Source organism: Passer domesticus, chromosome 10 (genome assembly GCF_036417665.1).
Source record: "Passer domesticus isolate bPasDom1 chromosome 10, bPasDom1.hap1, whole genome shotgun sequence".
In the NCBI taxonomy this organism is placed as follows: Eukaryota; Metazoa; Chordata; class Aves; order Passeriformes; family Passeridae; genus Passer; species Passer domesticus.
The window spans coordinates 35,537,595-35,557,309 of NC_087483.1; the positions used below are offsets into that span (position 1 = coordinate 35,537,595).

The 19,715-nt window shown below is 38.2% G+C and overlaps 1 protein-coding gene across 8 annotated transcripts in view; it reads right to left on the bottom strand.

Moving 5' to 3' along the window:
• Positions 1 to 225: 225 nt before the first annotated feature.
• Positions 226 to 19,715, bottom strand: part of DPP10 (dipeptidyl peptidase like 10) — a 430,530-nt gene continuing 411,040 nt past the window's right edge. For all 8 annotated transcript variants that reach the window (XM_064435154.1, XM_064435153.1, XM_064435156.1 and 5 more), the window contains 9 exons: positions 17,983 to 18,081; positions 17,805 to 17,874; positions 11,373 to 11,567; positions 10,039 to 10,093; positions 6,392 to 6,491; positions 5,676 to 5,734; positions 5,515 to 5,587; positions 3,883 to 3,956; positions 226 to 2,505 (listed from right to left, as the gene is read on the bottom strand). In XM_064435154.1, the coding sequence (XP_064291224.1) occupies positions 2,368 to 2,505; positions 3,883 to 3,956; positions 5,515 to 5,587; positions 5,676 to 5,734; positions 6,392 to 6,491; positions 10,039 to 10,093; positions 11,373 to 11,567; positions 17,805 to 17,874; positions 17,983 to 18,081 (863 nt within the window). In that variant the 3' untranslated portion in view covers positions 226 to 2,367. The remainder of the gene's footprint in view (positions 2,506 to 3,882; positions 3,957 to 5,514; positions 5,588 to 5,675; positions 5,735 to 6,391; positions 6,492 to 10,038; positions 10,094 to 11,372; positions 11,568 to 17,804; positions 17,875 to 17,982; positions 18,082 to 19,715) is intronic.

Genomic DNA, 19,715 nt, shown 5'->3' on the forward strand with positions numbered 1-19,715 from the left:
GTGACACATGGCAAACATGAGCACGGAGTGGCTGCTTTGCAGAGGAACACCAGCACATTTGGGGGAATTGGCCTTTTCCCGAATCCTCCGCACGCCGAGTCCAGGCTCAGCACGCACCCACAGCCTGTGCTTCCTTCATGTGCATTTGGCTCAAATTGGGAAAACCTCAGTGAACTCAGCTGGGTGAGGAGCTCATTGAGCATGTCTGGTGAGGAGAAGCAGCAGTGTTGTCAGGTGAGCGTTTATTAAGTGACGGGTGTCATTTATAAAATCACAAAGCAGCAGCCCCAGCCAACAGAGGACTTGAAAACGACACTCCTCCATAGAAAACAGGATTTGCAAAACCTTGTTTGAATTCTGCTCTTAATTTTTTGTTGTTGTCTTGTGTGATCTTACTGTAGTGCACATTGTAGCCCCCATAGATTATACCTTACCTACACTATACATATGTACTCCATATGTCGTATAAATGCCACAAAGCCAAGCCATGCTTTGTGGTGACACTGGGACCAAAACAAGATATCATTGCACATTAAAATTGTATTAAACTAATTGAAAAATAGTTGAACATTGCTAACAAAATGAGAGAATTACTAAACATTAAAAGACAAGAGACCTTTTCAGTGTTCCATAAAACCACGCCTTTCAGACAAATTAATTATTTGCATCATAAAAAAAAATCCTAACAGTGAAAGAAAATATTCCAGAAGGAAGTGATGAGTAAAAAAGCTTCAGGTGATTTTTCATTACATTAAAAACAATTCCCATTGTCATAAAATATGCAGAACTTTACATCTTAAATAGCATATTTACCTTCAAAAATTACTTTCTTTTTAGTCTTGCAAGAAATTAAACCTTAATTAGATAGGAAAGTATTTGGAATATATCCAGAAATAAGAAAACTACAGCTATTACCCTATAAGTGGCACAGCATCTGTCAGGAGTTTTCACATACCTTCAGGAAGATATCTCAAATTAAACCAACACTGTACTTGCTTTCCATGACCAGAGTTAATATTCTGCAGACCCAACCTGGCTGCCTTGTTTGTTTCATAGTTTCAATTTCTATTGCTGTACTTCACCCTGGCAAATAAATGGATGCACGAGGGGCTTGCCCTCAGAATAAATAATAAAATCTAGCCTGTCAGATCTTCCTTTGCCTTGAATGAAAAACATTTCATTCCTCTGTGATGCTGTTGCAGCTAAATCTTGTTGCAAGAGACTGAATGAGCAGCCTTGGAGTAAGAAGTAAAGGTGTGTTTGAGCTACGTCACCACCTCGATGAACATCAGAATTATATCTGAGAGCAGACTGGAGGAAAGGAAGATGCACTGTACAAAATATGTCTTCATTTGAGGAGTAAAGTATTACTCAATGGCATTATACATTGTTAATAAACTTTCTTTATCTGAAACTATAATTTAATATTTATGTATCTAATTTACATGTGACAAAGTAGCATATTCTAAAATTAGAGTGTAACCAGCAAACTATTAACTACTATAAACAATACCAAAACACAACTCAAACATATTTTAAGGAAACAATAGATACATTTTGGACTGGGGAATGATTTCAATTGCAGATATTGTTTCAAATACAGCTGTCAATTACATCTTTAAAAAATTCCTTCAAGCTCAGGAAGATTTTCTGCTTAGGGATTCTTGGGTATATACATAAAGACCAAGAGCACACCACCAAAAAGTCCCCTATTGGTTACTAATAGGTACAGTAATAATTGTAAATGCTTAAATTGTGTGGGGGAAATAATTTTCAATAACCACGTTATATGATGCACTAGACAATATCCCCTTTGAGCAGAAACTAGAGAAAATACCGTGCCCTTTATTATTTCTGTGGTTTCTTATGTGTAATAGACAGCAGAAGAATTGCACTTATTGTAACATTACAGTGTTAGATTGCAGTTCACCTTTTAGAATATTAGTGGCCATAATACTTATGATAGGTTGTGCCTTATGCAAAGATGAATAAAGATGTGCCTTTAAATTAAAAACAGAAAGAAAAACAAAAATAAAAAACAAGCAATCACTTACAGAACCAACAGTGAGGATTAACATAACAAACATGCACTAACCCTACACTTATGCAAAACTAAGTTCTTCCAGGAAACTGTAACCAACAGCTGACCTTCCACAAAGGTAAAGGTTTTGTCCCTTGGTAATATGTTTGGACTTTGTAGTTGAAATCCAGTTTATTAGCTCATTGTCTGTAAATGTGCTGTTCCACTGTGGTACCCTTTAGCTGCCCTTGAGCTTCTGCAGAATCTGCAATCTTACAGTCACTTTTATTTAAGGTTTTATTGAGCCACAGAGTAAGTCCCCTTCAGTAGTACACAAATAGGCTTCCTTATTCATCCTCTTCAGGTTCCTGTGGTAAAATTGGTGTCTCCTCCTTTAAACAAGCACTAAAAAACCCAAGGATTGTGCTGTAAAGGTGATATTTGCTTTTCTCAGAAGCAATGTTATGACCTTCATCCGGATAGATCTGGCAAAGGAGACAGGAAAAAAAGTAAATAGGTTTTAAAGGCTTTTCAAATATTTAGGGCTCTAATTTTCTTTCTCTGATCTTCAACATGTTTTAGATGACAACAGAATGATAGCATTAGTTTTACGGCATCAAGGAAAGCTAATAAAACCCAAAGTAAGACTCATTCTCTTGGAATTTGAACTTACATAAAACAACCACTGCAGTGGGATCTGAAGAAGTGAAAAAACCTATATTCTCAACCATTGTGCTTACAACAGTTTACTTTAGCTGGAATTTTCAATAGTGCCTAGGCATCCAAATCCCATTAACATCCATGAGGATTAATTACCTCATGCTTTTAGGGACCTCCCAATATTTCAACTTCTAAGAGTTTGGCAAAACCCCTTTTTATTCATATCTTAACTATCTTCCTGCCTGGTCCAAAGCCCATCCATCTTCTCTCCCTCCTTGGGTGGATGCGGGCATTTTCATCTCTTAAAAAAAATACCATTGGGAATTTCTCCCAAGTGAGGCTAAGCAAAGACTTGCAGGCTGAATGAAGAAATCCAGGCCACAAGACAAGAGACCAGAGGAGGCCTGAGGCAAAAAGCTTCAGCTGCCTCCTCAAACCCAGGTTATCACAAGGTTGCATGAGAGCAGCTCAACAGGGTTCTTCTGGGAGAACTCTGTATTCCTGCTTCTTCCTCTCTCCACAGGCCTTCACATCATCTCAGCTGAAAACACACAGGCAGCAGGAACAGATTCTACATTTCAAGTCCTTGTTCCTTCCCCAAGTGCCACCAACTCCCTTCCTGCCACCTCCTCCCTGACACGAGCTCACACTCCAGTGCAAACTACAGATGATCCTCAGCCCAGGATTTGCAATGGCCAACAAGCATCAGGAGTATTTGGAGAGACTGATTCAACCAAAACCCTCTGCCAGCAGCATCCCTGTGCTCCAGGTGGGTCCCATGCAAGCCCATGCCTTGACAGAGGCTCTGTTGTGCTCTTCCAATAAATGTAAATGTTGACAATAAGGGGAAATCACTCTCATGTGACCCAATACCTTTTTAGGTAAAAAGGAACCCAAAGTAGTGACATCTCCATGTTACAAAGAGTGTCCATGGATTCTAGAGCACTTTGTATTGCATTGTAGGATAAACAGATAAAAAAAGAAAGATGAGAGAGTGGAGAAAGAGCCCAGGAGAACAACAAGATGATACAGCTCCTGATATCCATACAAACAGTGAGAAAAATGGTATTAAACAGAGTTCTAACTGCAAATTGAGGTAATACCACTGTGTTGTGGTAGAGAGGGTCCTTTGCAGCGAAGAAATAGCAACAGGAGGTTAAATGTTCAACTTTGTTTATAGGAAAAGTCACAGGTGCACATACCTGCATAGTGTAATTAGCCCCAGCTTTTATTAGACGCTTAATTAGTTCTGCTGAATGCTGGAAGTGAACTTTAGCTGCAAGAAAACAGTTGATATTATTAGAAACAGCTACGGTAATATGAAATACTTACCTGTTACACAGCTTTGGCTGAAAACATTTCCAGGCTCTGCAATTACTGGACCTGAAGCTATTTCTAAGGCCAGCCCCACCAGCAACAGGGTGTTACAGCAGAGGTTCTGGAGAAGGAGCTGGAAGCCCCAGGGGAAGCCACACTTTTCATTTAGTGAGGACTCCTCTGTTTACCCTTGATTTACACATACTGTGATAGCTCAGAGGTGTGTAAAACCATTCTGTTTGAACATCATGGAATCTTCTGATTTGCTTGAAAGAAAGCACACTGCATTTTGTATTGCTTGCATGGGGTCATTACACCCCACTCTTTAGGTAATGGACTTCCTGGAACCTATCAGTAACCTGATCTTTGTGTGGCAAAGCCATGATTACCATGTCTAACCCTGCAGAGTTTAGGGTGCAAGTGGGCTGGGCAGTGTCCCAGGATGTGATATTGAGCAGAGGCAGCAGACAACCAGACTGCCAGGGCAGAGAACCCTGCATTGCTCAGACATCACCAAAGCCCCATTTCCCTCCAGCTCAGTTCAGAGGGGCAGAAATTGCTGCTGCCTGTTGCAATCAGTAAAGCCTGAGCCCCTCATGCCTCCCCAGTCACCCAGTTTATTTTCAACCCTCCCCCCTGTGCTATGGGGAGAAGCTCTGGACAGGGTTTGCACCCCTCTGGTTGCACTTTGGAGCCATAACATGGATTTGGTAAATCAGGGATAATGGGCTGGCACTGTGCCAGCTCTGCATGGGCACTGTCACCTCGGCCCTTGCCACTGAGAGGCACTTATCCCTTCAAAATAAGAAACCTTGTATTATCCCACATCCACCAGAAAATGCTGGGAGAGAAGTAGGCATGTGAGTCTGTACAGAGCAGCTGTTTGCATCACTGTAATTTGTGCCTGCATCAAAGCTCATTCTTTAGACATCAGTTAAGAAAGTTCAGAAGAATACACTGCAGTGAAATCAGCAATTAAAAATTATCTCAATTCATACATCTTGTGATTCCATCTCAAGTGCTAGAACTTACTCTGTTACGCATTCTCTGTCTTAATCTACTACTAAAAGTACTGCTGCTATTAAAAGGTTTTGTGTAGCTTCTGCTTCAGAAGGTTTGCAAGTACCTTGTAATTACTTAGATGAAAAGATTAACTTCCCATTTGGTAATGCACTTCATCAGCTGTACTGATAGTTCTGCAGAATTTGTATGAATTTAAGACAACATTAAAAATGTATGTTGTGCTATTAATAATTCATGTAATACCTTTCACTAGCATCACAGTGGTCCACAAGATTTAAACAAATTGAAACATACAGCACCTAAAAGGTGCAAATCCTCAGCAAAGAAAAGCATCACCAGTTCAGAGTTAGAAGTGACAGTTGAAACAAAAGAAAAAAATCCTACCAGAGGGGAAAAGAAACTGGAAATGTACCTGCTAGGTGTGTGCCTCAGCCCTTGAACACCTGCCTATCAGAAGCTGTGACTCCAAATTAGCTTCATCTGTAAATACTTACCATCAGCTGTCCCATGAAGTATTAGCAAATCCACTTCTTTTAAACCATGAAGATTGTGTAATACACTGGATGCCTAGTGAGCAAACACACACAAAGCTGTAACTGAATTGCATTTTAAGAGTAAAATGGTAATTTTAAGTTATTTCTTTGTGCTAACTTACCTGATAGGTAATTTCATCTTTTGATGGAATCCCAAGGTATCTTTCTGAAAAAGCTGATGCTGTAAAAATAAAAAAAGAATCAAAACAACAAACCTTGTGAATTCCAAGTTATTTCTCTTTTAAAATTCATCATTTCTGACCTAGAGTCAGAAGCTATTTAAGCTATGAAGTCAATATGTTCATTTAGAGACACAGAATGTACCATTTAAACCCACTTTTAAATAGTTAAAAAAGGAAACCAACCAAAAATTAGCCAACTCCCCCCACAAAAGAAAACCCCAACCCCAACCAACAATAAAAAAAACACAAACCCAAAAGAAAACACAAGCTAAAACCCAAAGTCTAACAGACCATTAAAGTTTTGTTTTGGTTTGGTAATTGAATGACAACGTGGCTGGTATTGTACGGAATTCACTGCTAACTTTGAAGGATTCATTCCTAATAAAAGATTTGATTCATGCTGATATACATAAAGGATTCTTAAGAAATGAGGTAACTGCAATATCAGTGCTGTCAATAAGACCATGTCTGTTGTGGGTTTTGGTGAACTGTCCCAGTGTCAGCTTTACTTTCATTTAAAGAAGAGACCAAGACAGTGAGGTGAAATCTCACTAAAATTGTTATGTATCTGCCCTTAGTTAAAATAAATAGCAGCTCCATGAATAAAAGTTATTTTGAATAAAGTATCACACAGGTTTAGGGCAGGTAGTACTCACCATATAACTTCATGTCTGTGATTGGTGCCACCACAGCTCCACACTTGAAGAGCCGCTCGCTGGATTTCAGGATCATTGACGTAATGTAGCCACCGTACCCCTGACAATGGGATGGAAATTTTGGTTGATTTACTTCATTCTACCAAGAATAAAGCTAAAACTTGTTGTGCTAATCCAGTGGTACCATTTTTATAGTTTAAGGGTGCATAAAGATCCCGTTGACCTGGTCATGACTTTTAATCTAGGCAGTTAATGAGTATTGAACATTTTTTTCACCACCTCCGAAGTCTAACACATCTCCCCTGGAAAAGCTGATACCAGATAGTCATGAAACCTTTTTGAAAGCTTTAACTTGAAACCACAGGCTTCCTTGAAATGACACTGGCAATCCACTTCTGTACACCTGTAATCATTCTAGACTCACAGAAAATGGAATTCTGAATGTGGCACCTGGAATCACTGATTTACTTGTATATTACAGGCTGCTCAAATTTCTGTACTTGCCATCTGTTTTCCCTTCATTGGTACAGAAAAATTGGTATTTCATCAGGTATTTTTTGTTGTTGTTGTTTTGTGTTTGGCACAACACGCTTCAGGAAGACAAAATTATCCCACGACGGAAAATATAATGCAAAACACCAGCTGATCCAAAAAAAGATTATGCATCAAGTGCCTACAGTTTTCTCATGGAGTTTTACAAATGCTGCTTGCTCCTGTTCTTCATGTCTAAATATTTATTGAACAGATGATTTCTGTGGAAGAGTGGTAATATTTGAAAACCCTTTAACCTTATTTAAGAAGTTTAAGCAAAGAAGTTTCTTGTTCTTTGCAATCAATCCATATTAAGGGATGGACATACTGAAGAAAATACCAAAAAGGAGCTGGATTTTCAAAGGAAATGTGTGGGGAATGGAGTTATTCTTTTCCCACATAAATTTCAGCCCAGGAGGCTAAGAGCCATCCAGATCTTTTCACGAGCAGGAGTAGATTTCACCTAAGACACAATTTCTGAGTGGGCACCTGTAATTTGTATAATTCAAAGAGCTTAAGAGAATAGCAGCTTTTCTCTGCCTTTGGGTTTTCTCTGCTTTTACTTTTGTTTAATATTCTGTTTGTGTCTTGCCTAGTAGCTCCACAGCACAATTTTAATCCAAGGGCAGGTATTGCCAGGTTATTTATTATTTATTCCATGTTTTCATTAAGAGCTTGTTTAATTCTCCTGAGAGTTTCTTCCCTTTGTGCCTGTGTCCTTCCTTCCAGCCAGGCTTTCCAGGACAAAAACATTACAGAGTGAGTTATTTATAAATTCTTAGAAGCATTTCACAGTGACATTACTATTCCATATGCCCTGATGCAAGAACATGTGCTGCCTCACTCACCTGCTGGGTTTCTGGGGTTGCAGCCTAATTGCCACATTTTCTAGAAAGATATTGGCTGTAGAATTGTAACTTATTTTTAAACTCTCTTTTCATTTCCATTAATAAATCCACAAACTCCATGGAACCACAGCTGGCTAACAGCTCAGGGAGGCACTTGGATCAGGCATCACTTAGGCTTGCACCCCTCGCAGAGATAAGCAAGGGGGCATTGGCAGATTGCCTGGCAATTTTCCCCACTCTGCCCTTCTGGACAGTCTTGTTACTCTTGTGCCTCATTGACATTATCAATTGTGACAAGAATTTTACTTCTGTGTAGCTCTGAAACCTCTTTGAGAGCTTCCTGAAAGTGTACATGTCCAGTTTTATGAGATCAGCATTAAGCCATTACAAAGTCAACTTATTTTCAAGCAAAGTGCATATACTGTTTCCATCAGTACAGCAAATTTAATGCATAGAAATATTTTAAAAAAATCCTTGTTTCCCTATCACGTTCCTGTATGTGATGTAAAAGAAATGAGCTTCAAAAAAGATTTTTAATTGACTCTAAAACAACCAGAGTGGAGGAAAAACACAATTAACCCTAAGAAGGTGTTACATATATTTTTTATTGTTAAGTATAAAACTGACTTTTAAATTTTATGACTTTTTTTCTTTTGACAGTAAAAAAACAACTCTGAAAGGTTAACTTGGAAAGGGGAAATTTCCCTGAATTCAAAGCAGTGTTGAAAGCTTATTGAATTTCCCACTCTTCATTCCTCAACAGCTTTCAGAAAATAAATGCAGGAACATGGCAATCAATAACATTTCATGAAAAAAAAGAAAACTGGGGATAGGTCTTGGCAGATATGTAAAGCCATGGTTACAGGCATGCTCTTCAGTAACTGTCTCATCACATCACTCTCAGGAAAAAAGATACTGACGAATCTCTGGCAGAAAACAAGTGGGAATTTTCAAGTAGCAATGAAAAGAATTTCTGCAGGCAAAACCAAGCAATTCTGGCTGCTCAGGGATTTCATTCCAGAAACAGTATTTTCAATCAAAGGATTGAAAGAGGAAGAGGATATGGAGAAACGTTGATGCTTCTATGCCTGTGTACTTTCACACACATTGGTAACAGGCATTACAACCTGAATAGAAGTGTGTGCCACGATAACCTGGTGCATAAAATTGGCCCTGCTTGTACATCCTCAGCTGGAAAATCTCTGGCTGCTCCATTACAACCCAAATACTGGTTTTGACCCAAGTGAAACTCTTGCAGTGAGAGTTTCTTTCTTAGCTCAAGGAGTGCAGCAGGAGCTCAGATCTTTGAGGAAGGTCATGTCCATGTGAAATGTTAATAAGTCACAAACATCAGCCAGTCCTCAAAATGCTACCATGCAGGAGGCAAATGTCAATCTCCTCATCTTGCATTCAGACAGGCTGAGACAGGCAGGTTAAATGACTTGCCTGAGGCTGTGCAGCAACTTAGCAGCAGAGTGAGAACTAAGGCACTTCATGGAGAAACACATGCTGCTCCTAAAAGTGATGACTGGGGGGTACTTGATCAGGGTTTGTAACTGCTTTGAGCTCAAAGGCAGAAAACAGCTTCATTTTTAATAATAAAAAAAAAAATTAACAAATTTAAAAGGTTTCACATGCCGGTTCATAGATTAAGCAGCAATTGTGGGGTGTTTCTAATTGCTGCTTTTTCATAGACATCAGTAAAACGCTGTTTAATTTGCTACTAAAAGTCGAGCCTTTGCCTCATTGTATCTCATGCTAGGGGCAATGACACACAGCTGATAAAATAGCAAAGGCAAGATTTCTCACTGGTGCAACAAGGAACTTGCTGACAGAACCACAGGGTAGGTGCTCAGCTGAGCTCAAGGGTCAGTAAAACATTCAGATATAAAACCTGTATTTTATAGGACAACATTGTCAATTTAACTGCAGACCAGATATAAAACTGTAACAAACAAGTTTTCACAAAACCCAAGTCCCTATTAAAAATTTCTAAGGAAAGCAGAAAGCAGAATTTTTAACAAATACTTTCTCTTTCAGATTCTGAAATGCAAATAGTGTTATACCATAAAACTGATTTTATTGACTTACATACCTGTTCTGAGAGAAAACTACTGTACAGAACAGACAGTAAACTATGGATGGCTTTCCCCCTCTGTTTTAATAACTAAAATTGTCTTTGGAAAATATATAAATATATTTGTTTATGAACTGACAGCACTTTCTTAAAAAATCATGATGATACAGCCTGCTATTTTTGTACATTACCTTTCCAAATATACCCAGTCTCTTAGGATCAATGAAGGGCTGTTTCAGAAGTGATCTGAAAGGAAAAAAAAGTTTCTTTTTTAATTTCATCAAAGTAAAATGATGGATTTTACTTTTTGAATATAGTATATAAAGAACATTATTTGTGCATTAAGGAATTGCATGGAGATCAGGTAGAAGAAGAAATGACATCCATAGAAGTAGTACTGCACTGGGAAATGTGATTTGCTTCCTAATTCCTTTTTCATAGAGCAAATGGTGTTTGGCCCATCTCATTTAATTTAGATATCTGAATTTAAGCATCTTGTCTAAATTATCCATTTACATCTGCTTTTCAGTTAATGGAGAGAAGAGAGAACACTTTAGCATTCGTTCACATGTTGGAATCTTCTCTCATTCTGGGGAGGGTCATGCCTCAGAAATGCCAGGATTTTCCACTGACTAGAGCTTAGAAGTCTGGCTTTGACCAGGTGCCTAGCACCAGCTAAAGGAAGGTAATATGAATGGAACTTCTTGAATCTAGATAATTATACAAATAATTAATTCTCTCTCATCAAGGCCATTAATCATCTGTGGTGAATTTTACACAGAAAAGACAGAAAAACCTGAGGGGAAATATCAGACACAGCTGCTTATTCATGGAACGGTTGAAGCACTGACCCCTTTCAGAAGAAGAAAATACATCTGGCTTAAAATTTGTCTTTCCCTGGGAAATCCCAGAAAATTCCATCCAGACCTTTGTATGAGCCATTTTGACATGTACACCCTGAGTAAGGAGTGTTGTCAAAGCTATACATGACTGCTCCACGGATAGAAATTACTCTGTTCTACACCTGGTAGAATTATATCAGTCTAAGAATGATAATGCAAATGAGAAATAACAGGCATTTGCCAAAATGCTCTCATTTCCACCACAGAGTTCTGGAGTAATTGCACACAGCAAATGGAGTTCTAGTGGTCTAAATGAGAGCAGTATCCTATGATATAGACCTAAAATATTGTAATACAAATGCATTTATATGTTAATGTGGACAGCAAGAAATTTACCTACAAAGTACAGGCAAATATGAATTAGCTCAGGTGGCATATTTGGATTGCACAGAGCAGGACAGTTTTATCAAAGAGAAGCACCAAGCCAAAGAAAACCCCCAAAACATCTCTTTGATTTTTTTCCTTACTGTTTGTAATGGAAGGATTCAAGTTTCAAAATTGGCAACTGCTTTAAAAACCAAACATAACAATGCAGAAAAAACATTCTGGGCAGTTTTAGTCCAAATGCTCACTCATCCAGGTGGAGGCAGGGTGAAAGGCAAGAAGAGTTTGCACATACGTACTCTACAGCTGCTATTTGGTCCTTCACTTCCACTGATCCTAAGCATCGATGGACCTCCTGTAGGATCTTGAGGCCTTGAAATCCACTCCCTCTGCCATCAAATCGAGCTACGATGACATTATCAGAGTTGACAAGCACTGAGTCCCAGTCAATGTGAAACTTATCTGTAACCAACTGGCTGCCTGGAGCTTCATCACTGCAAATACCAACACACCAGACACAAACGAAGACTATTGACAATGTGATGCACTGTGCCGAGCTCTGATATTTTATTTAGCCTACGTGGCAGAGTTCAGTTGGTTATGCAACCCTGCTGAGCTACTGTCACTTCCATCAACTCCATCCCATTAGGGCAGCAAGCCCTGCAGCAAAAGAATTTCTTTAACTTTATAACCATTGTGCTGGGGTGCTGCCAATACCTGAATACACTTTGCTGAAGGACACAGAAAATTAAAGCAGGTAGTGCTGCTTATAATAAAGTCAAGGAAAAAAAGACCCAAACAAAATCACTAATGGCTGGCTCAGTTCTGGGAAGGCTCATGCAGCATTTGTAAAGTCTCACTGAACACACAATGAGGTAAATTCATTCAGCACCCTGATTACCATTTTGTAGGATATACAATACTATTAAGAAGGATGTCATCTGAGAAAACAAAAATAATTGTATTATTGTATCCTTGAATAGATTTTTTGAAATAGAGTACAAAGACTAAAGCATACACTGGAGAAAATTCCATTTTCTCCATCAAAATTCATACGAAGAAATGGATGCAGGCAGGAGTGATAAGTCTATTTTATGACAAAAAAAAAAAAAGGTGGTTTACAGCACAAAAAGGTGAAAAAGAATGGGAAAATGCAGTTTCTAGAAGAACAATAAGATTTTCCATTGAAGCCAAATACACTATTTTCCTTACAAAGAAAGTAAAATGTCAGTTTTAAAAGGGAAGTTTGTCATTATTTTCCCTCAAGATAAACACAGAATAAAAGAACAGGCTACCATGAAGTTGTAGAAAATGCAAAATAGTTCTATGCAGGCTGCATCTGCCAGTGGAATGCAAATTAAAATGTAAAAGTGTCTGTGCTGGCTGTATGGAAATTAAATTGGATGGTCTGTGGGAATATCCTGTATAAGGTGAAAGAAAGATGAAGACAGAAATTATTATTTTGCCAAATAGACTTATGTAACCCCTGGGGAGGAAAGAGAGATAAAATATCCTCCAATAAGTCCTGTCTTATAAATACAATAACGTGCTGATTCAGTATCTGGCTTTGGCTGTGGATAACACAGACCATCTTCAAGGTAATCACTCAGTTAATTAGCAAGCACATGATGAACGTGTGTGTTCTCAAATTCAGTCAGACCTATCTATTCAATTGCTATATCATGTACTGAGATCAGGATTATTTGGTTACAGACTCAGCCACAACATGTTATGCTTGATTTACCATTATCTTGCACATCAGGTTTATTCTTGGCTTTATAAAAAGAAAATAAGGGCATTTTTTTTTGTGTTTTTAATCAATTCAGTTGTGATTACACTAATTACTAACATTGTGAAACAGTAAGTCTGGAAATACTGTCAAGTGAGCTCTGCAGAAAACACACAATTCAGGAAGTATATAATCATTATTATTTGCAGTAAGGAGCAGAACAATACTTCCCATTTCTGCTCATTGCACAGAGCAAGGTTTTCAGAAGAACTACACCTTGACACAGATGTTTTCACAAAGTATTTATCATTACTTCCAATAATAGGAGCCTCAGACCAGTTACAATTATTTGTAAGTTTTTCCAACTTTCCACAATAATACATCAGAAATATCTATGTTTGACTAGGTAACTTTCCATCAGATTAACACATTCCACACAAGTGAAAATATTGGGAGTCAGCCTGCTTTCCTCCCTTTAAATGTGAGAACAAAACTAACACAGTGATCAAATTTGATTTATATGTGTCCTATATCTAAGTTATACATACATCTGGTGGATACAGATGTATTTCTAGACACTTAGGAATAGGAGTTACAAGCCCTTCTCTAAGCCAGAAAGTGCTTAAAACCAAATAGTGTTTTAAATCAAAGGTGACACCCTTAGTGAATTCCTCCAATAAAAAAGGAACAACAAACAGCACTGAGAAAGTTTCTCTGTGGGGGAGAACTGACAGTATTGGTTCCTTAAGCTCCTTTTGGAGGTCATAGCTGGGCTCAGAATTTAAACACTACATATTGTCCAGCCCTGCAAGATGGGTTGTTTGATGCATTGCTTTAGGAAGTAATTTTCCAGTGGCTAGTTTATTTCAAGAATGTCCATATAAATAATCTGTGATAAGCATTTAAAGTTATTTCCATTGAGGTACATATCAGAACTCCTATTAGCACCAAAAGGTCTCCACTCTTCAGTTGCCACTATAAAATGATTTTGAGTATCTGAGGTGTGCTTCTGTCCTTCACAGAGAGACAGCAGACATATATTTCCCAATATTTGCATTATGCCTCTCCATATTTCTTATAGTCCTTTAATGGCTTGTTCTCAAAGCTGCACAGAAGATTCACTTTCGAATCCTATTGCCTCATCTTGCTATCAGACCTGAGAGTGCATTCACTGGGGACACAAACAGGTTTGACTGTTTGTGCAAGGCCTAGAACTTTCATCAGTTCAAAACCAAGTAAACCAACCCATGCTTATGAGCAAACTATAAGAAAACAATTAAACAAATAAACAAATAGAAACCTCTCAGAGACAATTCACTGCCACTTTGAAGAAGTTGGGTTCCCCCCGCCCTCAAATTCCAGGACAATCTTTCCAGTGATTCAGTTTTACAATATCAACTTACATATTGGACAACTTTAAATGGCATTAAATAATAGATACTGATATTTAAGATACATTATCTACACATTTGAAGGAATGAGGTTAATTTCAATCAAAGCAAAATAAAGAATGATTATCAGCTCTGATTTTATTACCCAGAATAAATGCCAGAGTCTTTACTTAATCATTTCCTGTGTGTTACCAAGAAGAGTATGTTCCAACTTTTTTAATGAGTAAGGTGAACCATAATGAGGAAATCAAGGATTTGAAATTTAAACTTTGATCTTAATTATATAGAAAAGAGATGGTAATCACTTTTTCAGGCAATTACCGTGCAGCTCTCTAATGTATAGCTACACTGTGTGTATTACATCAGAAGGAAACTGAGTGTGAAACATTATCAGTGGTTTAGGAGAACAAATGGAAGAAAGGAAAGTGTTTTAATCTATTTAACATTTTATGGGCTACTCATCACAATTCTGGAAAGAAAAGGAGTCCCAGCCAACATAACTGGTTTCTACACGAGGTCTGTTAAGCAGCCCAGCCATCCAGATGGACATAAATTTTAACACAGCAATACAATGACCTACTATTTGAGTATTGCAGCTTGCTTTGCAGCTGCTAATGGATGAATGTTCATGCAATCTTTATGCTGATGGTTACAGCATAATCAGGTCCTGATCCTAAAGCTGAGCTTAAGGATGTCTACACGGAACTGTACTCAGTTTCACACCAGGAGCAGATTCCTCAAGCTTCCTTACAGGATTCAGCCTAAACACCCAGGTATGTAGGGGCCATGTGCTGGAATTTCAAATTCACCTGCAGACATCCTTGCATGCATACAGAAGCCTTTTCATAGTCATGCACCTTTGAAATGGTTACTAGCTTTCAGTGATTTGAAAAAAAACCCAAAGTACAGATCACACCAAACATCATCCCCATAATAAAATCACTTATCACCTGCCTCCCTTCCTCCCTCTTTTCTCTTTTCCCTCTTCAAAGTGCTGTGCTACTGAGATGGGAAAGCAAACCCCACTTCTCTGCTATTACTCCACTTTTCTGTTCTTGCAGCTTCTGGATTTCTATTTCTAAGTGTATGTTTCCTGCATCAAGATGTTTTTTAGAATCTTCTTTCCAAAAAAAATGGACATACAATTAAACCAACATTCTTACCAAGGACATTGATAAGCACTCATTTTCCAAGGTTTTTCCTCTCAAAGGCTGGAATATAATGATAATCATATCATGGCTGAGAATGGAAGAAAGCAAGCAGGGGCAGCTGAACAGTGCAAAAGACAGCACATGTTATTAGCCCCCAGTTCTCATAACACTGCTGGCAGTAGGAGCAGGGTGTTTCTCCATCAGTTCCAACCACTCTGACTCAGAAAAGTCAAATATCATCTACATAACTGATCAACATTCCTTATAAAAGCTATATGTTCTCCTTGGATCTGAATACTTTTCTCTTTTTTTTTCTTTTTTTTTTTTTTTGAAAGTAGTACTTCTGATCATGAAATAAACCTTAGGATGTCAATTTGGAGCTGTGTAGGTCAAGAAATTACCCCCTATACACCCACAGATATCCAGCAGCTCTTTCTCAAGAGCTAGGTAGAATTTATTAGGCTCAAATAATCATCCCACAAGGGAACCTCCCATAACTTCAGTGACAGTTTGCAGTTTTATATTTCATTTGGGGACCTCTTTAATAGAAAAAGGGATTGCTGGCAACCTTAGCTTTAAGTCTGTAAAAAGCTGCTGAAGAAATACAGCTTAATGTAACTTCTTTTTCTTCTAGGGAAAAGGAGGACACAAAACATGCTACAGTACATGAGCCAGGACAGATTTAAAATTTTCAGTTTCATACTTTCACCAATATACAGGGTTTTCTAAAAATTGCTAAAGCTAACATTGAAAATTCAGTATTGCAAACAATCTGACCTAAAAGAATAAAACTCCCCATAATATAAATGTAGATACAACAATTTGTATTCATAAGTTGACGACTTTCCTTTTTATCCCACATGCTTATCATAAAAACCCCAAAACAATTATAAAACATAACCATCATGACTTGGCCACATTATTTGCTCACTGGGTACCAACAACTTTGGTAAATTTAAATTCAGACCCTGACTCAATGCTGTTCTCACTTCTTTCAACTCTTGATATCGAAAAACAATTCAAAATAGTATTTTCTTTAGCTTATTTTTTTTTACTTTTCCTGTGATTTCTGGCCTGGGACTTGTCAGGTTATGTATTTTTCTGGGATACTTGAAAAGGGGAGCGTTGCACTGCTTACACCTTCGTGTTTCCCTGCTCTCAGAAGCAGGAATAAGCACAAGTGTTTGCAAGTCCCTGCAGTGCTGCTGGGGTCAACTCACAGAGTCAGTTTGCCTTTGGCACTTGTATAAGAGCTGCTTAAAATATAATCATGCCTCCAAGACCATGCCAGGAAATGCTGCAAAGATGAAATAAAATCCATGTGTCCTGTTTCTCCACAAGGGAAGAAAAATATGTTCGTGAGCCAATTAAAGCAGAGAGCTTCCACAACTGCAGATAATAGCAACTGAAAATTCTGAGTTTTAAAACACAAACTGGGCTTAGAAATAAGGAGGTTTGTGCCTTTCTGTCCTATTATCTGATCTGAGCAGAGGAATTTGGGATCATTCAGCAGCTCAGGTCTGTAAACACCTCACATCCAACAGTGGATCTGTGCTGTCACTAAGGGCAGATCTGCTCCAGGTGGCACAGCTCAGTACCATGGCATTTTCATCAATTTAGTAGTGCACTCCTACATGTCTGTTACTGAAATTCACATCAATTCTTTCCAACTGGGACTGGAAGAAGCTCTGTGTAGGTCCAGGAATGCTCTCTCCACCCATGCTGAGCTCGGGTGGAGACAGGAGTGATGCCCTGAGCTGGCCATCACCACTATTCCCAGGTAGGCTTCAAACACTCTCATGACTGTTCTTTTCCCCTGCTACACATGTGCAGACACACAACTTAAAAGCTGACTCCCCCTGCAAGAAACACATCCTATCTCCTTTTAAAAGAGCAGCACAGGTTTCCAGGGAATACCATTCTCCTCCCATGCAGCTTTTCTACAAAAATCCACAGACTTTGGATTGTGCCTATCATGCCTTCAACCACTGATGATCAAAAGTAACTTTTATTTTATTCTGGAGTTCCTAAAAGCAGTTTTGCTTTATGCATCTCAACTGACCCCCTTCTGGAAGGCCTACTGATTTCTCTCAGGGATAAAGAGGAGCACATGCCCTGAGTGAGATGCTCTGTGGGCAGGATCAGTAAGAGACCAGGGAACACCAGAGAACTACTCAAAGCTGCACCATCAGAAACACCCGTGCCTCCCAAACATGAAAGTACAGCAAAGCACAGTCAGGTTTGACGAGCACAAAAAAACCCCAGGTGTCTCTACCAGACAGCACCTGTCACAAATCTTCCCAAGAACAAGCCTTTTGATTTCTCAACTCAAATCCATGAGATGTTTTTTCCTACAAAAGGTGAAAAACCAACCAACCAAACAAAAATCTAATTTCAGATTTAAATCTTTTCTATGGAGCACTTTTTTATTATTTTGAGTGATTCCAAATGGATACTTACATTATTAACAGAAGGGCATACTGGTTTCGATCCGTGAAGTCTTTTGGCAGTGACAACTGTAAAGGGAATTCTTTTAAGAAAAGAGCAAAACATTAAAGGCTGGTAGTTACACAGATGAAAAACAGTAACATTGAAACAAAGGTTTTGGCTTGCTAAAATAACATTTTGCCAGATTTACCGTAATCCTCAATGTGAAGCATTTTGATTTCAGTCTTGTAATTCTTTTTCTTAAGAACAATTTCTTTCAACACAGGGTTATTTTCCAAAATATAAAACTCTAGAAAACAGGAAGAAAAAACATGTTGAAAGGCGTGGAGAATCATCACAGCAGAGATACATCAAGATTCAAAAAAAATTTTAAGAAAGGACAAATGTGCAAGGATCTTGCAAATTAATCTTGCAATGAATCTTGTAAATTAATTCCCTCTGTAAATATTTTTTATAATGCAACTACTTTTCAATTAAAAATATATATACAGCCATTTCAATTTTTTGGCTTTGGCAGGCTTTGTTTTCATTATGCACCACCAAGGAAATTTCTGATGACCAACATGACCATCATCTGACAAATCCTAAGAGCTGCTGTAGCAGCACAAGGCTGCTCTGCTGTGCAATATCCTAAGCCTCATGCAGGCATCTTTTTCCCCAATATTACCTATTCCAAGGCAATATTTAGCCAGCACGGCTAAATGTGGTCACTGCATGACCTTATTTGTCTTCTGCACTTCAGCCAAGTGCAAGATTATCAGCTTGGTTTAAAGCTGCAGACTAATTTGAAGCAACCCTTACACACACGAAAGAATGGCTAATTTGTTCTCTTAATTTTTTTTTTTTTTAACTCAAATTACCGATCTTGCTTCCAAAATTTAGATTTTTAAAATTAAATAATAAACTCTTCAGTTAGGGCCAAAAAAGATAATCTGAGGAGAATGCTTGTTCTGGGCAGTCAACCAAAATGGTATAATTATAGTCTGAGGATGGAATAATTGAAATAATCCTTAATCATTCCTGTATGAATTGAAGAGGATAATCTAATCTTGCACTGAAACACTAATGGTAAATTACCTCTTATTATTTGTTTTTTTGTTGTTACAACAAACAACGTCCCTCTATCCTGACTTGCTTTATTTTACTCTAAGGTGCTGCACATAAATCTCAATTTCAGTAATTCACACTCCATAGTACTTTAGATGCAGGTAATAAAGAGCAAAAGCCTGCCTTCACAGAAAGGAGGAGGACTTCCAAAGGAGTCCAAAATGCATTTATTTGAGCAATAGCTAACCATTACCGAGCTGGATAAAACTCACTGTCCTGGGTGTGCTGTGGAACTGGGCTTTGCAAACACAAACAAAAATGCAAACATAAATTTCCTTAAAAAAAAAGGAAAAGAAAAAAAAAAAGGAAACTAAAGTGCAGATATTAATTAACACTTCATAGCATGGCACTTTTTATCAGGATGGTACTTCAACATGAAAGATTAGCCTCGCTGAACAGTGACTGGCCCAGGACAAAGGGGATGCAGACAGCTGCAATTCAGGATTTCTGGATTCTGAGAAAAAATCCTGGGGATAATCCCATTAATGAAATGAGGATATGTAAGAGTTGGTTTAGTGCTTTTGAATGAAAAGTTGTCTCCCATTCCTGTAACCCACACTTCCATGCTAGTGGAGTCACAGTGGAGCTGCAGGTGGCAGAGCTGTTACCTCTGCTGCACCACCAGGAAAATTCAACTGCTGAAGGACAGTCTTCCACTAAAAAAGCACCTCAGCAGCCAGGAAACAGTAACAGTAAATACTGGCATCAATATACAAGAAAATAATGAGTAAAACTTCACAAATAGAGGTATAGAATACCCTCCTAAAAAGCCTTTATTATTGGATTTGTCTTCATTGAAAATGTCAGTGGAAATGT